General features: G+C 43.3%; 1 protein-coding gene across 6 annotated transcripts in view; it reads left to right on the forward strand.

Annotated features, from left to right (window-relative positions):
• The first annotated feature begins 1,099 nt into the window (after positions 1 to 1,099).
• The window catches only part of capn15 (calpain 15), a 40,360-nt gene continuing 24,909 nt past the window's right edge, over positions 1,100 to 16,550 (forward strand). For 2 of the 6 annotated variants that reach the window (XM_084567899.1, XM_084567904.1), the window contains exon 1: positions 3,404 to 5,586. In XM_084567899.1, the coding sequence (XP_084424025.1) occupies positions 5,408 to 5,586 (179 nt within the window). In that variant the 5' untranslated portion in view covers positions 3,404 to 5,407. Of the gene's footprint in view, positions 1,503 to 3,403; positions 5,587 to 12,632; positions 14,173 to 16,550 lie in introns of those variants that run through there. The other 4 variants (XM_084567903.1, XM_084567901.1, XM_084567900.1 and 1 more) reach the window with 4 other exon arrangements.

Genomic DNA, 16,550 nt, shown 5'->3' on the forward strand with positions numbered 1-16,550 from the left:
CAACTACATTGTTATAAAATATGTTCTATCACAAGTGTCTGTAATTAGAAGTGCTATGAGTTTTATTTCTTCCATTGTCTGATAGATTTGAAAGTGAACAGACAGAAGTTAAGATAATCACAATGAGGATTGAGGATGATTCCTTACACACCATGGTAGTCTCTGTCAGTGTTGTATTTATCATACTATTGACTTATTATTACTGATGCATTAACATGCAATCAGCATTTAAATACTGCAGCTTGCTGGGGTAGAAGTGATTTTACTTATTTTATATCCAGCCAGGTGGCTTAATTTACTGTATATATTTTTGTTTCATTTTGTGTCATTTGTTATATTGTTGTTGTTTTTTTAATTCCATCATTTTCTGGACGCGCAATATTTTCTTTTGAGATACAGTGGCATTGCGGTAAAATATAGCATAAACTTGAAATAATCAAGTATATCACAGGCATCTTAGAATTGTATTAATTACTGTAAGTAGAAACACAGATTCTGAACACATCACAATTGCGAACAAAATCTTAATACAGAAACTCACATTTGAAACATAATGACAGTACAGACATATATGAAAAGATCCTGACATTAAAAGACGTTGTAGTATTTACATTAGAAGCATTTTGTAGGGTAATTTGTTTAGCATACAAATGTTTTGTGTCAAACTACAGAAGTGACAGACACAATAGATAATAAATTAAAACATCCATACTGTAAGCTCTAAAGACAACTCTCATTAGTTTAACTTGTTGACATTTGACATGAAATGAAATGTTAAATTGCAATCAGACTGAACCAACCCACGCACTGCTTATCAGTCAGTCCAGATTAGGTTCGTATTCAGTGCCACTAGATGACACTAGAGTGCCACTCTCTGACACTGACTGTGGATAGAATGGGAAACTATTCTGAAAATGGAAACTTAAAATTTAAATGCAGAAATAACAATATATTTTTTTTATAATTTAAGAAAAGATAAAGACAGTGGCCCTGTTCAATATAAATGTATTTTAGTACGGCGTTAGTTTAAGATATTTATGTTTTTTCAAAGGTGACGACTATCACACCCGGATATCCTGGTTGAAATGGTCAAAGTGAAGATGGGAAATGGAGTTTTCCATTCTGGCATTCCCGAACGGGTTTTACGCAAATTTACGTGCGGTCGCGCGGAACAGATAACCCCCGGCACGCATTTGACGTACAGTACGTGCGCGCTGTGTTTGCTCCTTGGAGATTCCCCTTCCTTCCTGGACTGTTTGAGGTAAAACCTACGCGGTCGTATCGGCATCGTTAATACCAGACCGAGTGACAACAAACCGTACATATACGCGTTTGACACAAACGTGTCAAGTATGAGGCGGCAGCGGAGAGCGCGAAGCTAACGACGGGGAAAAGGGTGACCAAAGTACAACCCGGGGGACAACTTACCGTTTCCATGGCTGTGAAAAGTTAACACAGACACGTCGCAAAAACAGGAACAATTCCCCATCTCCCGACTAAAGGTAAGGACGACCAGTCTGTGAGTGGACTTCCCGAAGTACGAGGGTGTCGAGCAGCGCCCATTATGTCCCCGAAGTGTCTGAATGAGAGCGTCTTTGTTTACAAGGTTCCCGGCGTCCTCGTCTCAATGGGATTGTTCAGAGTTTTCCTGTAGCAAACGGCTGTGTTAGTGACAGAGCTTACAGTTTGTCCACAAATAGATCGATTATGTGACAGCACTTTGTTTATATTTAACAGCGACTTCACACAACGACTGCTGAGTTCATTTTATTCACGCTTCCTCTGTGCACGGACCAGATAACACAACAACAACAATAACAATATGGGGACTCTTGTTAAACCTGTCCTCTTGGTGGAGATTGTAGGGTCATAGGTCGAGGTTTGGGGGGGGGTAAACCTACATGCACAGGCACTTACTCACGGACACTTCAGCTAGGTGGACCATAAGATGTGCCCCAAGGCCTCAACTTAGCTTTTCCAGTTGCAGGTTTGGCTCCACCATTAAAATAGATGGTGATATAAAAGATTAAATCTCCTCTAATTTGTGTGATTTGGATTAGAGTGAACTTGGAGAGGGCGATCAAATCATTTGTGTATATGCCTTGACCATGTGGGCAGGAGGGGAGAGAGGGAAAAAAAGCAGGACATGTTGGGTTGTGTAGAAATGACAACTTACAATGTACCGTGAAATCAGCTCACATCCTCCCTTTCCCTTCTTCCCCCCAGTGTGTCCCTTGAGAACAGAAATGAAATCCAATCTCTCTCTCTCTCTTTCTTTCTGGCACGGACTGTGTCAGCTGCTGTATCTCAGGGTGCTGACTTGCAGAGGGACAGGTGGTTCTTGGACAGGTGCACCCTTAACAAAGGGTTGCGGTCCCTTGACTCTCTCTTTTTTTTTTTTTTTTTTTTGCTATCAATCTGTGCAAGTACTTTAGCAATTCTGCATCATCGTAAATTGTGCTATCTGAGTTAATCATACACGTTTAGGCTGAACCGAAACCTCCCCGGTGTTACTGTGCAACCTGCATTTGACTTGGAAATTAAATGGAATTGTGTCATGGATACAAGGAAGTTGACTGTGTCTAGTGTCTTTTATGACTCAGTTCCAGCAGTGCTTTCTTGGGTGGACTTTAAGGCCGCGTCCGAAACCATGTCACGTATAGTTCTCGAGTTTACCAGACAAACCGGTTTCAGTCTGTCAACACACTCAACATATGACTCGTGCTTGGAGTTCTCCACGAACATAACGCCTCGCAGTCCGTCGAGATGTCGAGTCGAAGCGGAATATAGCTCCTGGCTGATGGTTAAACTGCTGACTTTAAAGGCTACAAAGGATCCATAGAAGAAGAAAAAAAAACACACGGTATGAGATGTTTTCATTGTTCTGGTTGTGTAATGCACTTTTTCTGCTGGTGAATTCAGAGATAGAAGAAGAGATCAGGAATGAGGTCAGCTAAGTTCTATGAAGTGGAAGAGAGGAGAAGGAAAGTTTGAAGGCTTATCTCGGTAATGTGCGGGGACAGTTGAGCAATGATGAGTGTTGCAGTCACCGCTGTCTTCTTCTTAACCCTTCACTACCTCCTCCTCCTCTGGCAAAGACATACGAGGACATTGTTAGACTACCAACAGGAAAAATAATGCTGCTAGACAGTTGTGCGTTGCCTTTATTGCCTGAGACGTGCTTTCCTGATAATGAATATGCCTCATCCTGCCCGGGCTGTTTCAGACCTCCATCATTAGCCACTACCCTGGGATCCCATTCACATTAATGAGTGAGACCTCTATAGCTCGGACTCTATTGAGGGTTTATTTAAATCTCTTGAACGCAGCCTTCCAGCTTTCCTCTGCTCTGCCAGGCCAGTGCGCCTGCGCTCTGCTGACACTCCAGTAATCCGCTGGAGGAGATTGCATCCCCGTCCACTGCGCTCAAGCTATCAGTGAGGGAGAATTGAAAGATGGGGGGGGGGACAAAATATTTATTTATATGCGACGAGATCACATGACGGCACCGTAGCAGACCGGGCATTCTGAGATGGAGCGGGTTCGCAGTGCGAGCAAACTCACATCCGAGGCGACAGCGGGACCGGAGCGAGGATGTCTCCTGATCTGAGACGACAAGGTTCCGCGTCTACATCCCGAACGCTGGGGATATGAGATGAACGCAGGCAGGAATGGACCCGACGGAGGATGGTGAAATTGCGCTTCTTGGGGTGAAAGCTCCTCGGCTGTATTTCTAAATCGCCTCTCAACACAACACTCTCCCTGGCCTGTGTTACCTCTGCGTGGAGACGGATCACCTTTTCAAACGAGCAGCGCTGTTAATTGGCTGATTTTAAAGCCCCGCATGCGGGATCGGTGACAAGTTATCATGCAACATGGAAAGCTAAACTACGGATCCAAGCCCATGTGATCCATGCGTTGCCTCCATAATCCGGTAATACTAGATATGCATATTAAGGCAAACCAGGAAGCGTCGCCGTGTAGAGACTCCTGCCTCGGGGTTGTTACAAACTACTGATACTGGTCGAGATGCATGCAAATGCGCTTCACCACGTTGACAGTTTCGCTGTGGTGTGAGACGCCGGTGGAGACTTCCACATAAACCCAAGCTCGAGCTGATGAACTGGACTGGACTGTCCGGCCTCGGCTGTGGGATCAGACAGAAATTAAGCTCTCAGACAGCGGAAACTGGGATCATCTCCCGTCCCTTTCCTTGGCAGGGCACCGCGGCTTGAAGCGGAACGTACCTCTCGGGAATTTACTTGGACGTTACTCAGAACTTGAAGCTTCAGAGGTTCACGCATTTTTCATACTTTGGCATTTGTTGAAGAGCCATTTAAAGCACGCTGTACCCGTGTTCCTGCGTTTCTTCTACTGCTTAAATTTATGCGAGTTTCTCTTTTTCATGTGGAACCCTGCAAATGCCAAAAGTGATCTAATCTCTGAAATAGCCCCTACGGAGGGTTTTAGACATGGAGTTTTATCCAGTGGGACAAATGCAGCTGGGGTGTTTTACTTGTAAACCTCCACAGCAGCTGTTAGTCAGACTGGATGTCTGAAAGAGGAGACTTGGATATTAGCATACTTGTAGTTTTGCCAGCACCCCTCCCATGAAATGCAGTGCATTGATTCACTCCTGTGCCCGTGTTGTAAATAACTCTGTGGATATATTTTGTGCTGCTCTTATTCCTCCGCAGCCTGCGCCGCTTTCAGTCGCTCTCCGACGTCTTTGTGGAGCATTATCTTGCCGTGATGCCCGCGGTGTATTTGTCTGACGTTTTCCAGAGGCGCCCGGTTCGGCTGCTGTGATGTTGGGAGACACTAAAGGCGCGGACTTTTCCTTCTGTTGATCTCTTGAGCGTCTGCAAGAGAGAGCGAGGAGCCAGGTATGAGATTGCACTGGCTGGGGAGATGTGTCAGAAGGAAGGAGCAAGGAATTGTCAGTGGCACTTTGGAGGACGTGGTGCAGAGTTTGCCAAGCCTCAAGTCAATAAGAGAGAGAACTGAAGTTTTTGCTTTGAGAAAATTGTAATTTCACCTCTCTGAGACCTGCTGCTCTTTTGGAATTGACACTCCATGCCCCAAATTACTGTTTGAATTGAGAACCCCCCCCACACACACTGTGGGATATACACCCTGATCTTCATTCTTGACCACTCATTTTTTTCTGAATATCCTTCTTTGTTGCTTTTTGTTTCATTTTTTCCGCTCATGCACCCTCAGGCGGATATTCTTCCTATTTCAAACAGAAGGTTGTCAACGGGACGCGCACAGTAAGGGTTGTTGTTGCAGAAATCCCCGTTTCTCTCAAGCAGCGTGTTAACTTTTGCACTCTGGGAAAAACAAAACAAACGGATCAGATCGCGATCGGAGAGCATTCAGAGACAGATTCCCTATCTCCGTGGTGATGGGGAGCTCAGCCTCATCTCTCACTGCCGAGACCGAGTCGGACCATGGCTTTCGCAGCACCCCCTACCCTTCTTCACCCCCTGTGGGCTGGCTCAGGAACAGCCACAGCAGCCCGGTGTGGGGCACCACCTTCATCACACGGCAGCAGCACCACCCACTGCCTCACAGAGAGCGCAGGTAAGAGCCGTCTAACCTGGCGGGCGCGGACGCATCTCTCAGTTGAGTGCACGTTGGCCAAGACCGGCCTGGCTCGGCCGGTTATTGGCAAAGTCACGAAAGGGGGTTGCATTACACATGTCTGCTTTGATTTAAAGCTGTGACTATAAACGCACTGATCAGCTTTATTTTGAGGTGCTGTTATTTTCTTAAGCATTTGCGCTACACTGTTCATCGGAGCTAATTGTTTTAGAGATCTCCTCTTTCACAGTCTCTTAGGAACGCTCACTGAGGGGTCGGTAACCTCGCGGCTACGGATCAAATCCACTGTTTCATCAAAGCTTATCTAATCAAAGCCTGCATTTTGATGTTCTTCTATGATGTACCCAAAATCTGGCTAAGCCGGATTTGTAAAACAAAATCCCACCTCCTCCTAGCTCAGCTGTACAGTATGTGCCACAGTTTCTGCAGTGCTGAGTGGATTGCCTTTACAGATAAACTGACCTCTGTGAGGCCAATGAAAATCAGCCCAAGGGTAATTAGAATAGTTTTGCTAGAATTGCTTTTGCTACTGTTCTGTTCATCAGGCTTTCAGACGAGCATTCATGCATGTTTTTAAATTCTTGAAAATGTAGTGAATATGTTTTCTTAGAGTCCATCTTGATAAAAGTGGCCGCGTCGTACTGACATCCGTTTTTCACCCACAAAGAAAAAAAAACCCTCATTGTAGTTAGAGGCCCTTAGTTTGTTTATCTAACACTGTCGGGAGTTTTCAGAATACCCATTTCTTAGGTTATTTCTAAGAACAAACTTTTTATTGAACCGGCAGCGGCTCAGGAATTGAGCGAGGTTCGTGTCTGACAGAGCAAACTATTTGTGGATGAGACAAACTAATCATATTGAGCGGGTTTGGTATTGACTGCTTGAAAAAGATAGATTCAGTAACTCCATCTGCACGAGAGACTGTGCTGCAACGATCCATGGTTCCAGCCGTTGCCTTCTGAATCACTGTCAACAGGCAAGTGGTTTGTCAGAAGCTTTGAATGCGCGGCTCGTCCAGCAAATTTTTGACTGACTTTCCTCCAAAAGATGATCTTCTCAGCCGTCCTCACGGAAACTCGTTTAGAAGTGCTTCCAGTTCTCCTCCAGCTTTTTGGGTCATGTCTCCCGGAATGAGAACAGGCAGTTGATATCGACCGCCTGTAGTGTATTGAAGTTGTTGCTGAGTCACTCAGGGCATCACGGTCTGGTTGTTAGTTATTGATTTTCAGAGAGCGCGATCACATTTCCCCACAATGGATGTCATTATTTATTCAGCATCAGTCTCCAGTTGGGCTTTCATCTTTCTTGATTCCTGCCCACTGCTGTCAATGCTCTCCTTGCAGTTGCTCCACATTTAACAGTTAAGGCTGTCATGGCTTCCACTGCTCATTCTTCTAACTGTTGTAAAAGACAGACAGGGCTGATTGTTAGCCCGAGCTGTGAAACAGCTCCATTAAACAAAGCTCAGTTCTTGAATGAAACTCAAGAGCAGCTCACACTGTCAGTGTAGCCTTGCCTCATTCTTCAACTTGTTTGTTATTTGGGAGAATATTCTGTTGTGTTTGCGCATCTCTGTAGCAACAAGCCTATGACTCCGTCACCAATCAGACTACACCCCGAGTCAGCTGAGCTCATAAACACTTAGATGTGCACTCACTTGCCAGTTCATTAGGTACATTAGTGTCTGTCTAATTTGTCTCCACCTCCCTCTCTGCCTTCACACGAAACTGTGCCTCTCTGTATGTATCTCAAGGGTGACTCATTTTATTTATTTGGAGCCATTCTAGTCCAGACTCACGTGGCACCCGAATATATTAACATATAATGTTAATTCTAAGTGGAGCATAGCTGATTGGACTGTAACATTAGGTACAGTAGTGAAAATGAATGCGTTCTGATAATACACTAAACCTCCTTCATGACTGTTTATGTTGAAACGGTGTAAGAAATGTGGTGATTCGACTGGAGGATCATTTAAAAGGATGCCGTTTGTGGTGCTCTTAAACAGTATCGAATTAAACGCTAAAGTGTTTCTGTTATTTAGCATAGCCCACTGGCTAAAGTATGACAAAATAATAATACAAATAATAATAACTCAAAAAAATAGAATAATAGAAACACAAAACAGTTCAATAGTGCTACAGACCATAGCCTTCAAAATGAAAACATGGTTGAATGAACAGAGGAAATACCACAACATTCATTTCATGAAGCTAAGAGTTAATGCAGGACTGTTGTATTAGAATGCATTCGTTTCCACTAGTGTACCTAATGAACCTGATGAACATTACAGTCCATTTCAGTCTGCTGCTGGTAGGCATAGAGGGACACGCACACGTACTCTGACAATAGATGTTTTGGAAATGCTGTGCAGTAGCACTTAGGATATAACCCCATCATCTACCCCCTACTCACCCTCTGCACAGACACATTCACTAACAGTCTTATGCACATATACACACTGCTGCGTGAGCCTAACAACGTTAGGCAAGCTTTGCTGAGCTGTGACAGAGCATGCAATATAAAAACAACAGAACACTGTGAGCCCAGCTTAACTTCTGCAAACTTGTTCAGTTTTTTCTCCGATATATTGTCCTATTAAACATTTTCTTCCCCTTGTTTTTGTTACCTTGGAGACTGTATGAGCAGACTTGCCCTTGGATAATTTCAATTAGTTTTTGTCCAGCAGCAACCCATTGATTTTTGGGAAGTGTTTGTGTGCCTTGAATCAGTACCTAAACTGTGAGGGCTCACTCATGATAACAACCCATTTAGCAATACAACAGACGGGTGGTTGTGGGAGCTGCAATGTTTTGTAATGTTGGAATCTCAGTCTTGTCAGTATTTTAATTAATAGCAGCACAATGCAGTTTTATCACAATGCTAATGTTGTTAAGTCAACAATGCGACTGCGATTCATTTGATTTGAGCAACCGTGTCTCGTAGTACACGGCCTTGGGAGTCCTGAGCCTTTAAAGTCGGCGTGTGCTCTCCCCGGAGTCGATCCGAGTGTTTCCACTGTCCCAGCATGATGGATGATGCCGTTTATCGCAGCTCCATTCCACTGGCTCTCCTCCCTTTAATTGGATTAAAAACGGGTCCACTTGGGCTCAACAGGCACGGTCACTGGCCGCGTTTATGTCTTAATTATTTCATCGTGCCCTCCCTAGCTGTTGCTCGTCTGACGAAGACAGAGCCGCGTCAAGACAGTCCCAAAGCCTCCGGAGTGGATTTGACATGAGGGCTCTGTCTCACAGTGTGGCCTTCTTTGGAAAACGGAGCATTGAAACAGCTAGACAAGAAAAAAAAAAAATAGCCTGTTGGCACTGCAACTGACATGATTCCAGATATCCCCGCTCCTGTTGCCATGGAAATCAGTAGCATATGTTCAGTAACCTAATTCCACTGGGCCCTAGATAAGACCGCACATGGTAACCTGGCAGTGGCACACACTGAAACAAAAGTATGCTAGCTAATTACACCTTTGGAGATGCATCGTTCAAGCTTTTGATAACTCATGTAAATGTCAGGAGGAGCTAGAGCATCCTCATGGCATGTGTTTACTGGTCTACCTTCAATGGTTAAATTTGGATTTTAGTAACAGGAAGTAAAAATTTACTTTGGGCAGTCTTTTTGGAAAGTTCTACTCCAGCTGTAGGCAGTCAGCAGTAGGGCTGAAACGATTCGTCGAGTTACTCGATTAACTCGATTACAAAAATTGGTCGAGGCAAAAACTCTGCCTCGAAGCCTCGTTAAATTCCTATGACGCGCACTATACGCGCAGGGATCTGATTGTTCCACACGGACCGTTGTTTTGGAAGCACCTATGCAAGCACACCACTAGCGCGTGATACATTTTGAATTTAGTTGGCGCGATGGCGGAGAGTAAAGATGCCCATAAACGGCAAAAAATGTCTAAAGTTTGGGATCATTACATTCTAAAAAAGGAAGAGAACAAAGTGCAGATACTGCAAAGTAGACCTGGCGTACCACAGCAGGACAAGCTCAATGATCCAGCATCTGAACAGAAAACATCCACATGCTGTTTCACCAAGCGTCGCTGAAACAAGGTAACGTAACCTAAAGCTATACATTAATGTTCGCTGATTTTAATCGCATACTGTATGTAGCGATGTCATGATGCGGTTTGACTAGATATGATGTTTAGCTTCAGGGGCGGAGTGGGAATCGGGACGACCGGGCCAGCCGAAGGATTTACGCAGCGGATCACAAATTGAGCGGCCGCGAGGCGAACGCGACCGGCCTGAGCTTATTAGAATCATTGACGTTAATAAATTCTCCGCGAATAGCGGCCAAATACTCCCATATACTCCCCTATTATCATAAATTGAGCGGCCGCGAGGCGAACGCGACCGGCCTGAGCTTATCAGAATCATTGACTTTACTAAATTCTCTGCACCCTCATCTCTCTCACTCTTCCTCACGCACAGCACGCGTTCACAAAAAAACACACAGGTTGCTAGGTTACCATAGCAAATAGGCTCACCCCAGAAATTATGTATTATTTGTTAGTAGCCTAATAGTAAATGCTGCAGGTGTAGAAATCTACATAAAACGGATATTTACTTTGGTGTCAGGGCTAGATTACAACATGAAACTTGTTGTGCATATTAATAAATTAAATTGCTTTTTGTTTTACAGTAAGTTTGCTTAACTGTATTGTTATGTAATTGTTGGCACTGGCACTTTTAATGGGTAAATTGCAATACATGGGCTTAGTTTTGGAGCCAAATGTTGGAGTTGGAGTTCTCTGTTTTTTTGAGAAATAAAAGGCAAATGCGTGATCATTTTACAGCCACATAATTTTCGTTATGCATCATTTGTTTTGGTTGTTTAAAAACGTAAAAAAAATATCCGATTAATCGATCGATAAAGTGCTAGATTAATCGATTACAAAAAGAATCGATAGCTGCAGCCCTAGTCAGCAGTGCTCCTGCCCTCCAGGTTTGGATGCCCTACGGAACTTCAGATGAGCGCAGCAGCAGCGCACCATGCCCCTGACATCTCTTCCTCGCCTTCCTCTCTGATTCCGGACCTGTGGCTTCCTGCTTGCGCTCGCTTTGCTCCGTCCTACTGATGCCTGCTGAAACCCAGTCAGACAGTTTCCTCTGTTTAAAGATTCAAATGTCTAAAGCTGTCTCCACCGCTGACAGATTCACCCATCAAAAATGAGAACTGGTCGTGAAATATTCACTGAGGGCACAGCTGGAGGTCAGAAGCTGCTCTTATTGTTTCTGTTTCTTCTCTCCGTTTATGACCAATATTTGCCTTCTTATCATTTCCAGTTTCTTATTCAGAATTGGAATAGTTTTGGATCATGAAGGCTTGATCAAAAGGTCCGTGATCATCCGGGGAAGCCCGGCGTTAAAACGGTGACAGCAGGAACAAACTGTCTTGAACTTTGCGATAAAAAACATTTCAAGCTCAGATATTCTCATTCATGGTATTCCTCTGATAATGTTGTGAACATTCACACAACATAGCCCTTGTTTCTGCGGCATCACACCCTTCTCGTAGTGTTCCATTTTCACAACAGTCTCCTGCTTGTTCGGTTTTTTAAGTTGCTCTTAGTGTATAGCCTCAGCAGTGCTTAGGAATGTTTCGGCCTTAGAGTGCCCTTTCAAAAACAGCTGTTGTTTGGTAGGAGTCTTTAATCTACTGACTCTCTTCTCATTAAAAAGTGTCACGTCATTGAATCTTCCCCAATTATCTTTGTGTTGTCCCTTGTGACTAAGACTTCACTGTCACCAATCCCTTGTTTCACGTCATCAAGTTTCAGTGTGTCTGGGTAGAAACTCTTTATCTCCTAGGCTCTAGGTACTTGCCTCAAATGAGTCAGTGGTTCAGCTTAGCAGGGTTTGTTGTAAGGAATGAATTGCCAACTAAACGCCGTTGATTAATGCGTCATATTCATGCCACAACATATTACCTGACTCATCAGAAAAACAGGAAGGAATGCTTGTTTCTTGGTAAATCATTTGAACTGGAACAGTTGTTCTGATCTTGCGAGCAATACTTGAGCTAAAACAATAGTCTTCGCCAGTAACACTGTTACAGACAGACTGCATTCATTATTAAGTACAGTAAGTTCTCAGACGGGTTTCTCAAGAGTGGCAAAGAATGTGTAAAAGTGCTGATCTAATTCCCAACACTGGAGTTTTCAGGGTGTGTCCAGATGCAGCCGAATGTTTCAACATTCATTATCCTTTTTTGCAGCTTGCCTTATCCAACAGCATATTGGCCTCTGATACGTCTCCTTTTTAATAAATAATGAAAAAAAAAAGCGCTCTGCGCTGTTAAACAGAAATTACCATTAAATTGGCATCATTCTTCTGACTGTCAGTGGTGTTTGTGTGAAAGAAGTAAAAGATACAAAAAGCACAAGCCGTCAGCCAACACTCTGGGTAATGCCATTACAGCTGGTACTTAGGAAAAACACTCCATGTATCCCTGTCACTTGTAGAGTTGCAGCTATTGAAGAGGTTTATAATCAAATGCACAATAACCAAGACACATGACCATCTCCCTCTCTGCCTTCACACAAAACTGTTCCTCTCTGTAATGTATCTCAAGATCAGCTCACTTTATTTGTTTATTTGGTGTACATCTGTAGCCTTTCTTGGCCAGACTCGCATGGCTTTAAATATATTAACATACACCAATCAGCCACAATATTAAAACCACTGACAGCAGAAGTAGATAACATTGACCATTGTGACAATTCAGTGTTCTGCTGGAAAAACTTTTGGACCTGGCATTAATGTGGATGTTGCTTAGACATGTAGCACCCACCTAGACCAGACACAGGCACACACACAAAACCGCTTTAGGAACAACTTAAAAAAACATGAAGAACAGCACAAGGTGTCGACCTGGCCTCCAAATTTACTAGATCACAAACTGATGAAGTATCTGTGGGATGATCCACAGAGGCAACATTAACCCATCCTCAACCCATAGGAGCCAAAGCCCCCCCCCCCCAACAACAACATTCTGTTGCCAGACACCACAGGACACCCTCAGAAGGCCCATGTCCATTCTCTGATGAGTCACAACTGTTTTGGAGGCACAAGGGAGACCTACACTATATTAGGAAAGTGGTCATAATGTTTTGCATGGTCAGTGTATGTTAATTCCATGGGGGGAAATACTTGACTGGACTGTAATATTTGGTAAAGTAGTGAAAACTATTGCATTCTGATATAATAGTCCTGCACTAAATCCACCTTCATGTCTGCTACAATGTTGAGTTTACGTTGAAAGAGAAGGTGGTGATTCAACTGTGTGATTATTTTGGACGATATAGTTTATGGTGCTGTTTAACTGGATTGAATTAAACACAGATGTGTGTTTTATTTAGGCTGTGCCCTAATAGCAACATGTGTCGGTTGCACTTTATAATTCAATAGTACACCCGCAAAAAATGATAACCTCAAACACAGTCGAATCAGCAGCTCGCTCAGATGTTTTAAATAAATGCTGAATACCCTAAACTCATAAAAATAAGATTTAGTGCATGACTGCTGTGTTAGAATGCATTTGCTACTAGTGGACCTAATGAACCTGTCAGCATTGATCTCAATACCATGCGTCAATCTGATAAAGCACCCAAGATGCATTAGAAAACACGGTGAAGGCAACACTTCACTTGGCTAGCTGAGATCGCTGGGTAGAAAACTGAGTTTTGCAGCTTCAGCATGAAAACAAAGTAGTGTGGCTCTAATTGTTTGCAGTAATACCGTATTGATAGCTGATAAAGCTCAACTGAACACGCGTGAGCGCCTTAAAACCTCGCCTGCAGCACAAGAATCCAAAGGTATCCAATTGCTATGATGCAAATCCTTGTGGCGCTGTTGACGTATTTGCTTGAAATAAGGAATGATTAATCAAATGAAACTGCAGTAAAAAGGTTTTTAATTAGCTGGCCAATGGTTTCCGCACTGCTGCATGCAATATGTTGTTTCTTTAATTTAAATTTAAATATGCAAGAATGGGAATCTATAATGTGTTGTAGAAGTGTGTTTTGCATTTGGATTTGGTGTTGCATATTTTCTCACTGCAGGCTGTGCAAAATCCTAAGCAGTTGGTACAATTATAGTTTCTCGCTGTCAGAGAGACATGTAAGGTATACTGACAGGCCTGACTAAGCATGGTATGGATTGGCTACGTTATTAACTAGGACTACACAGTGGCAAATTCACAAGAGACATTAGTTAAGCTGGATTTAACAGGAACATTATTTCAATTGCGCAAATGCACACCGTTTATGTTGTCTTGATGTATACTGAATGTCTGTACAAGCTACACACTCCTAATGTACACTCTGCCTTAATTCTTCATTGCATAGCTTCGGCAAGTTGCTGGAAACGTTCCTTTGAGTGCTCGGTCCATATTCGCATGATGGCATCACACATGCATTCATGATGCTAATCTCCTGCTCCACCACATCCCAAAGGTCCTCGGTTGGATTGAGATCTGGCAGGGACGCCATTTGAATATAGGGAACTTCTTGTCGCGTTCAAGAAGAAATGAGCAGTTGAACAGGTATACCCAATGAACTGGCCGGTATAGTGCGAACAAGCACCAAGCTACAGCTGCTATTTTTTTTGTTCACCCAAGTATGTTTTCATACCAGAAAGCTGACGCAGTATGTTGCTCGCAGATACACTTGGCATGTGCATACACATGATAAGAAATGTAAATGTTGTTGGACTGCTATCAGTTGGCAGCACAAATGTAGAGTACACAGGTCTGTATGTTGAGATCAAGGGGTTCTGTTTAGTCGCTCGTGTTTATTTTCGAGGCTCTGAGAAACCTTGTGCTATGCAAAATGTTTAAAGCACAGCTCGCCACAAGATAAACTGTCGTGGAGAATCTGTGTGACACTTTCTGTACACTGACTGACAGGCCATCTGTTATATAATATCTCTAGTGTGCTGACTGACTCATTTTTTACTTTAGCTCAGACTAAGGCAGGATTCATTCATTAGGTGGCAAGTTAGAGGTTTAATTTGTTAAGTAAGAATTAAGAGAATGGCTTTTTATTCATGTGTTTCATAGATGAAAACATGCTTTTGCAGTACAGAACATCTGATGCAGTATTATTAGATTATAATTCAACAAATATCATTATAATTATATGAAAGATAAACCACTGAGAATAAATAAATTCCAAAAATTAAATTATCATTGAAACTATCCTGGTAATTTCCAAGCTGACTTTGATGGCTGTTGTTGTGCAGAATGAGTAAAGCAGAATCACTCTGCCCCTAATGGCCCAGGACAGTACCACACTTTCCCCTCAGGCCCTGGGCGCAGGGCCAACCTTGGAAAGGCACTGCTAATGACTGTCGCACAAAGGCCAAATGTCTCACAGTGAGGCAGGGAGAAACTGGCGAGATTTGGCTCACTTGATCTCTCAACAGAGTTCAGTATGTAGAATGAATCCAAGTAGCCAGCCTACACAGAGCTTTAGTAGCATTTCTTAAAGCCTTGCTGACCTGTGTTGAGCCTAGGGTTGTGTACAGTCTGTACTTCATGATTATGGCTTCTCTCCAAAGCCTGAAGTTTTCCTTGTAGACATGAGTTGTGACAGGTAATTTGCCTTTCCCACGATATTACAGGTTTGCTTGTCCTCACTGAGTTTCAGGGCTCACACTTTTTATAATTGACTGCTGAAGCTGATAGTCTTTCGAGTGAAGCATTGAAAAATTGGCCAGGGGTCATTGATGCGCTTACTTAAGTGGATTTAAGCTTGGAGCAGATACTTTATGGGCAGCAGGCTGCATTGAGAACCTCATTGCAAAATGATAGGGTTTCTTGAGGTGAGGCCTTTCTTTTATTCTTTCTCCACTGTAAACTGTTGGCTGCCCGCCCAAGTCTGCGACACTGAGGAGCTGAAGTGGGCACTTTTAGAGCAGCTCCACTGAACACAGGGCCAAGGACGGAAGGTGTGTGCATGTGTCTCTCTGGGTATGTGCACACTCCTGGGATTGAGTGGAGCATGTACGCGGAACACATCCTTTTAAATAGGGTCCAGAGATCACAGGTGTGCACATGTGTGCATTCATGATGCTTTCAAGGTCACCCTTTTGAGGTGAGTCACTTGTGACTGTAGCTGCTCATAATGCATTGCTTAATGGGTGTGCTGCTAACTGCAGATAATAATAAGACAATTAAACTAGATATTAGAAAGGTCCTTGAGGCTGATCATTTTATTAAAAAGCTCCTACACAGCATCTGCTGCAGACAGAAACATATTGCATCCCTGTGCTCAAGCTAGAACCAAATCAATTGCTTTGACAAAGTATCCATGAGGCTGACATAGTGACTTTGCTCTCTTGCTGGAGATGAAAGAGGCCTGACAGTTATGAAAATGGCCACAGGGCAGAACCTGTCATCAAACATGAGGTGTTGACACTTGTTGTTGTTGTCTTCATCGTTCCTGTTTGCAGCCCTCAGATAGGCAGGCCTTTGGAGAGCCAAACACAGTGTTAAGATGTGCCAGCAAAGCGTGGGGCTGCCACTTAATTCAGCGTTGAAACTTAAGTGCCGAGGGCTTGGGTGATGTGTTGTTGCATCAGGAGACAGCGCAGGTCGTTTGGGGTTAGTTGAAATATTTTGTACTGCATATTCAAAGTCATTCAATTTTAATAATCTTAAAAATATTATTACTTGGTTACCTATGTTGCAGAGATAACCACTTTTATACATTTAAACACTTAATATTGCATAGCAATCAGGCCTACATGTTTGTTTTGCTTATTGTTATCATTGGAAAGCTGAGTTTCCTCTTCATGGTGGGGGGCCCTGATTCATGTTGGAGTGCTGACTGCAGCTCAGGAGAATGGATGCAGGACTAATGGCATGCTAATACACTTCTACTTCTATACTTTTGCTGCCCAGGGCCTTAAGACACTCAC

The sequence above is a fragment of the Chelon labrosus genome (genome assembly GCF_963514085.1).
Source record: "Chelon labrosus genome assembly, chromosome: 19".
Taxonomy (NCBI): domain Eukaryota; kingdom Metazoa; phylum Chordata; class Actinopteri; order Mugiliformes; family Mugilidae; genus Chelon; species Chelon labrosus.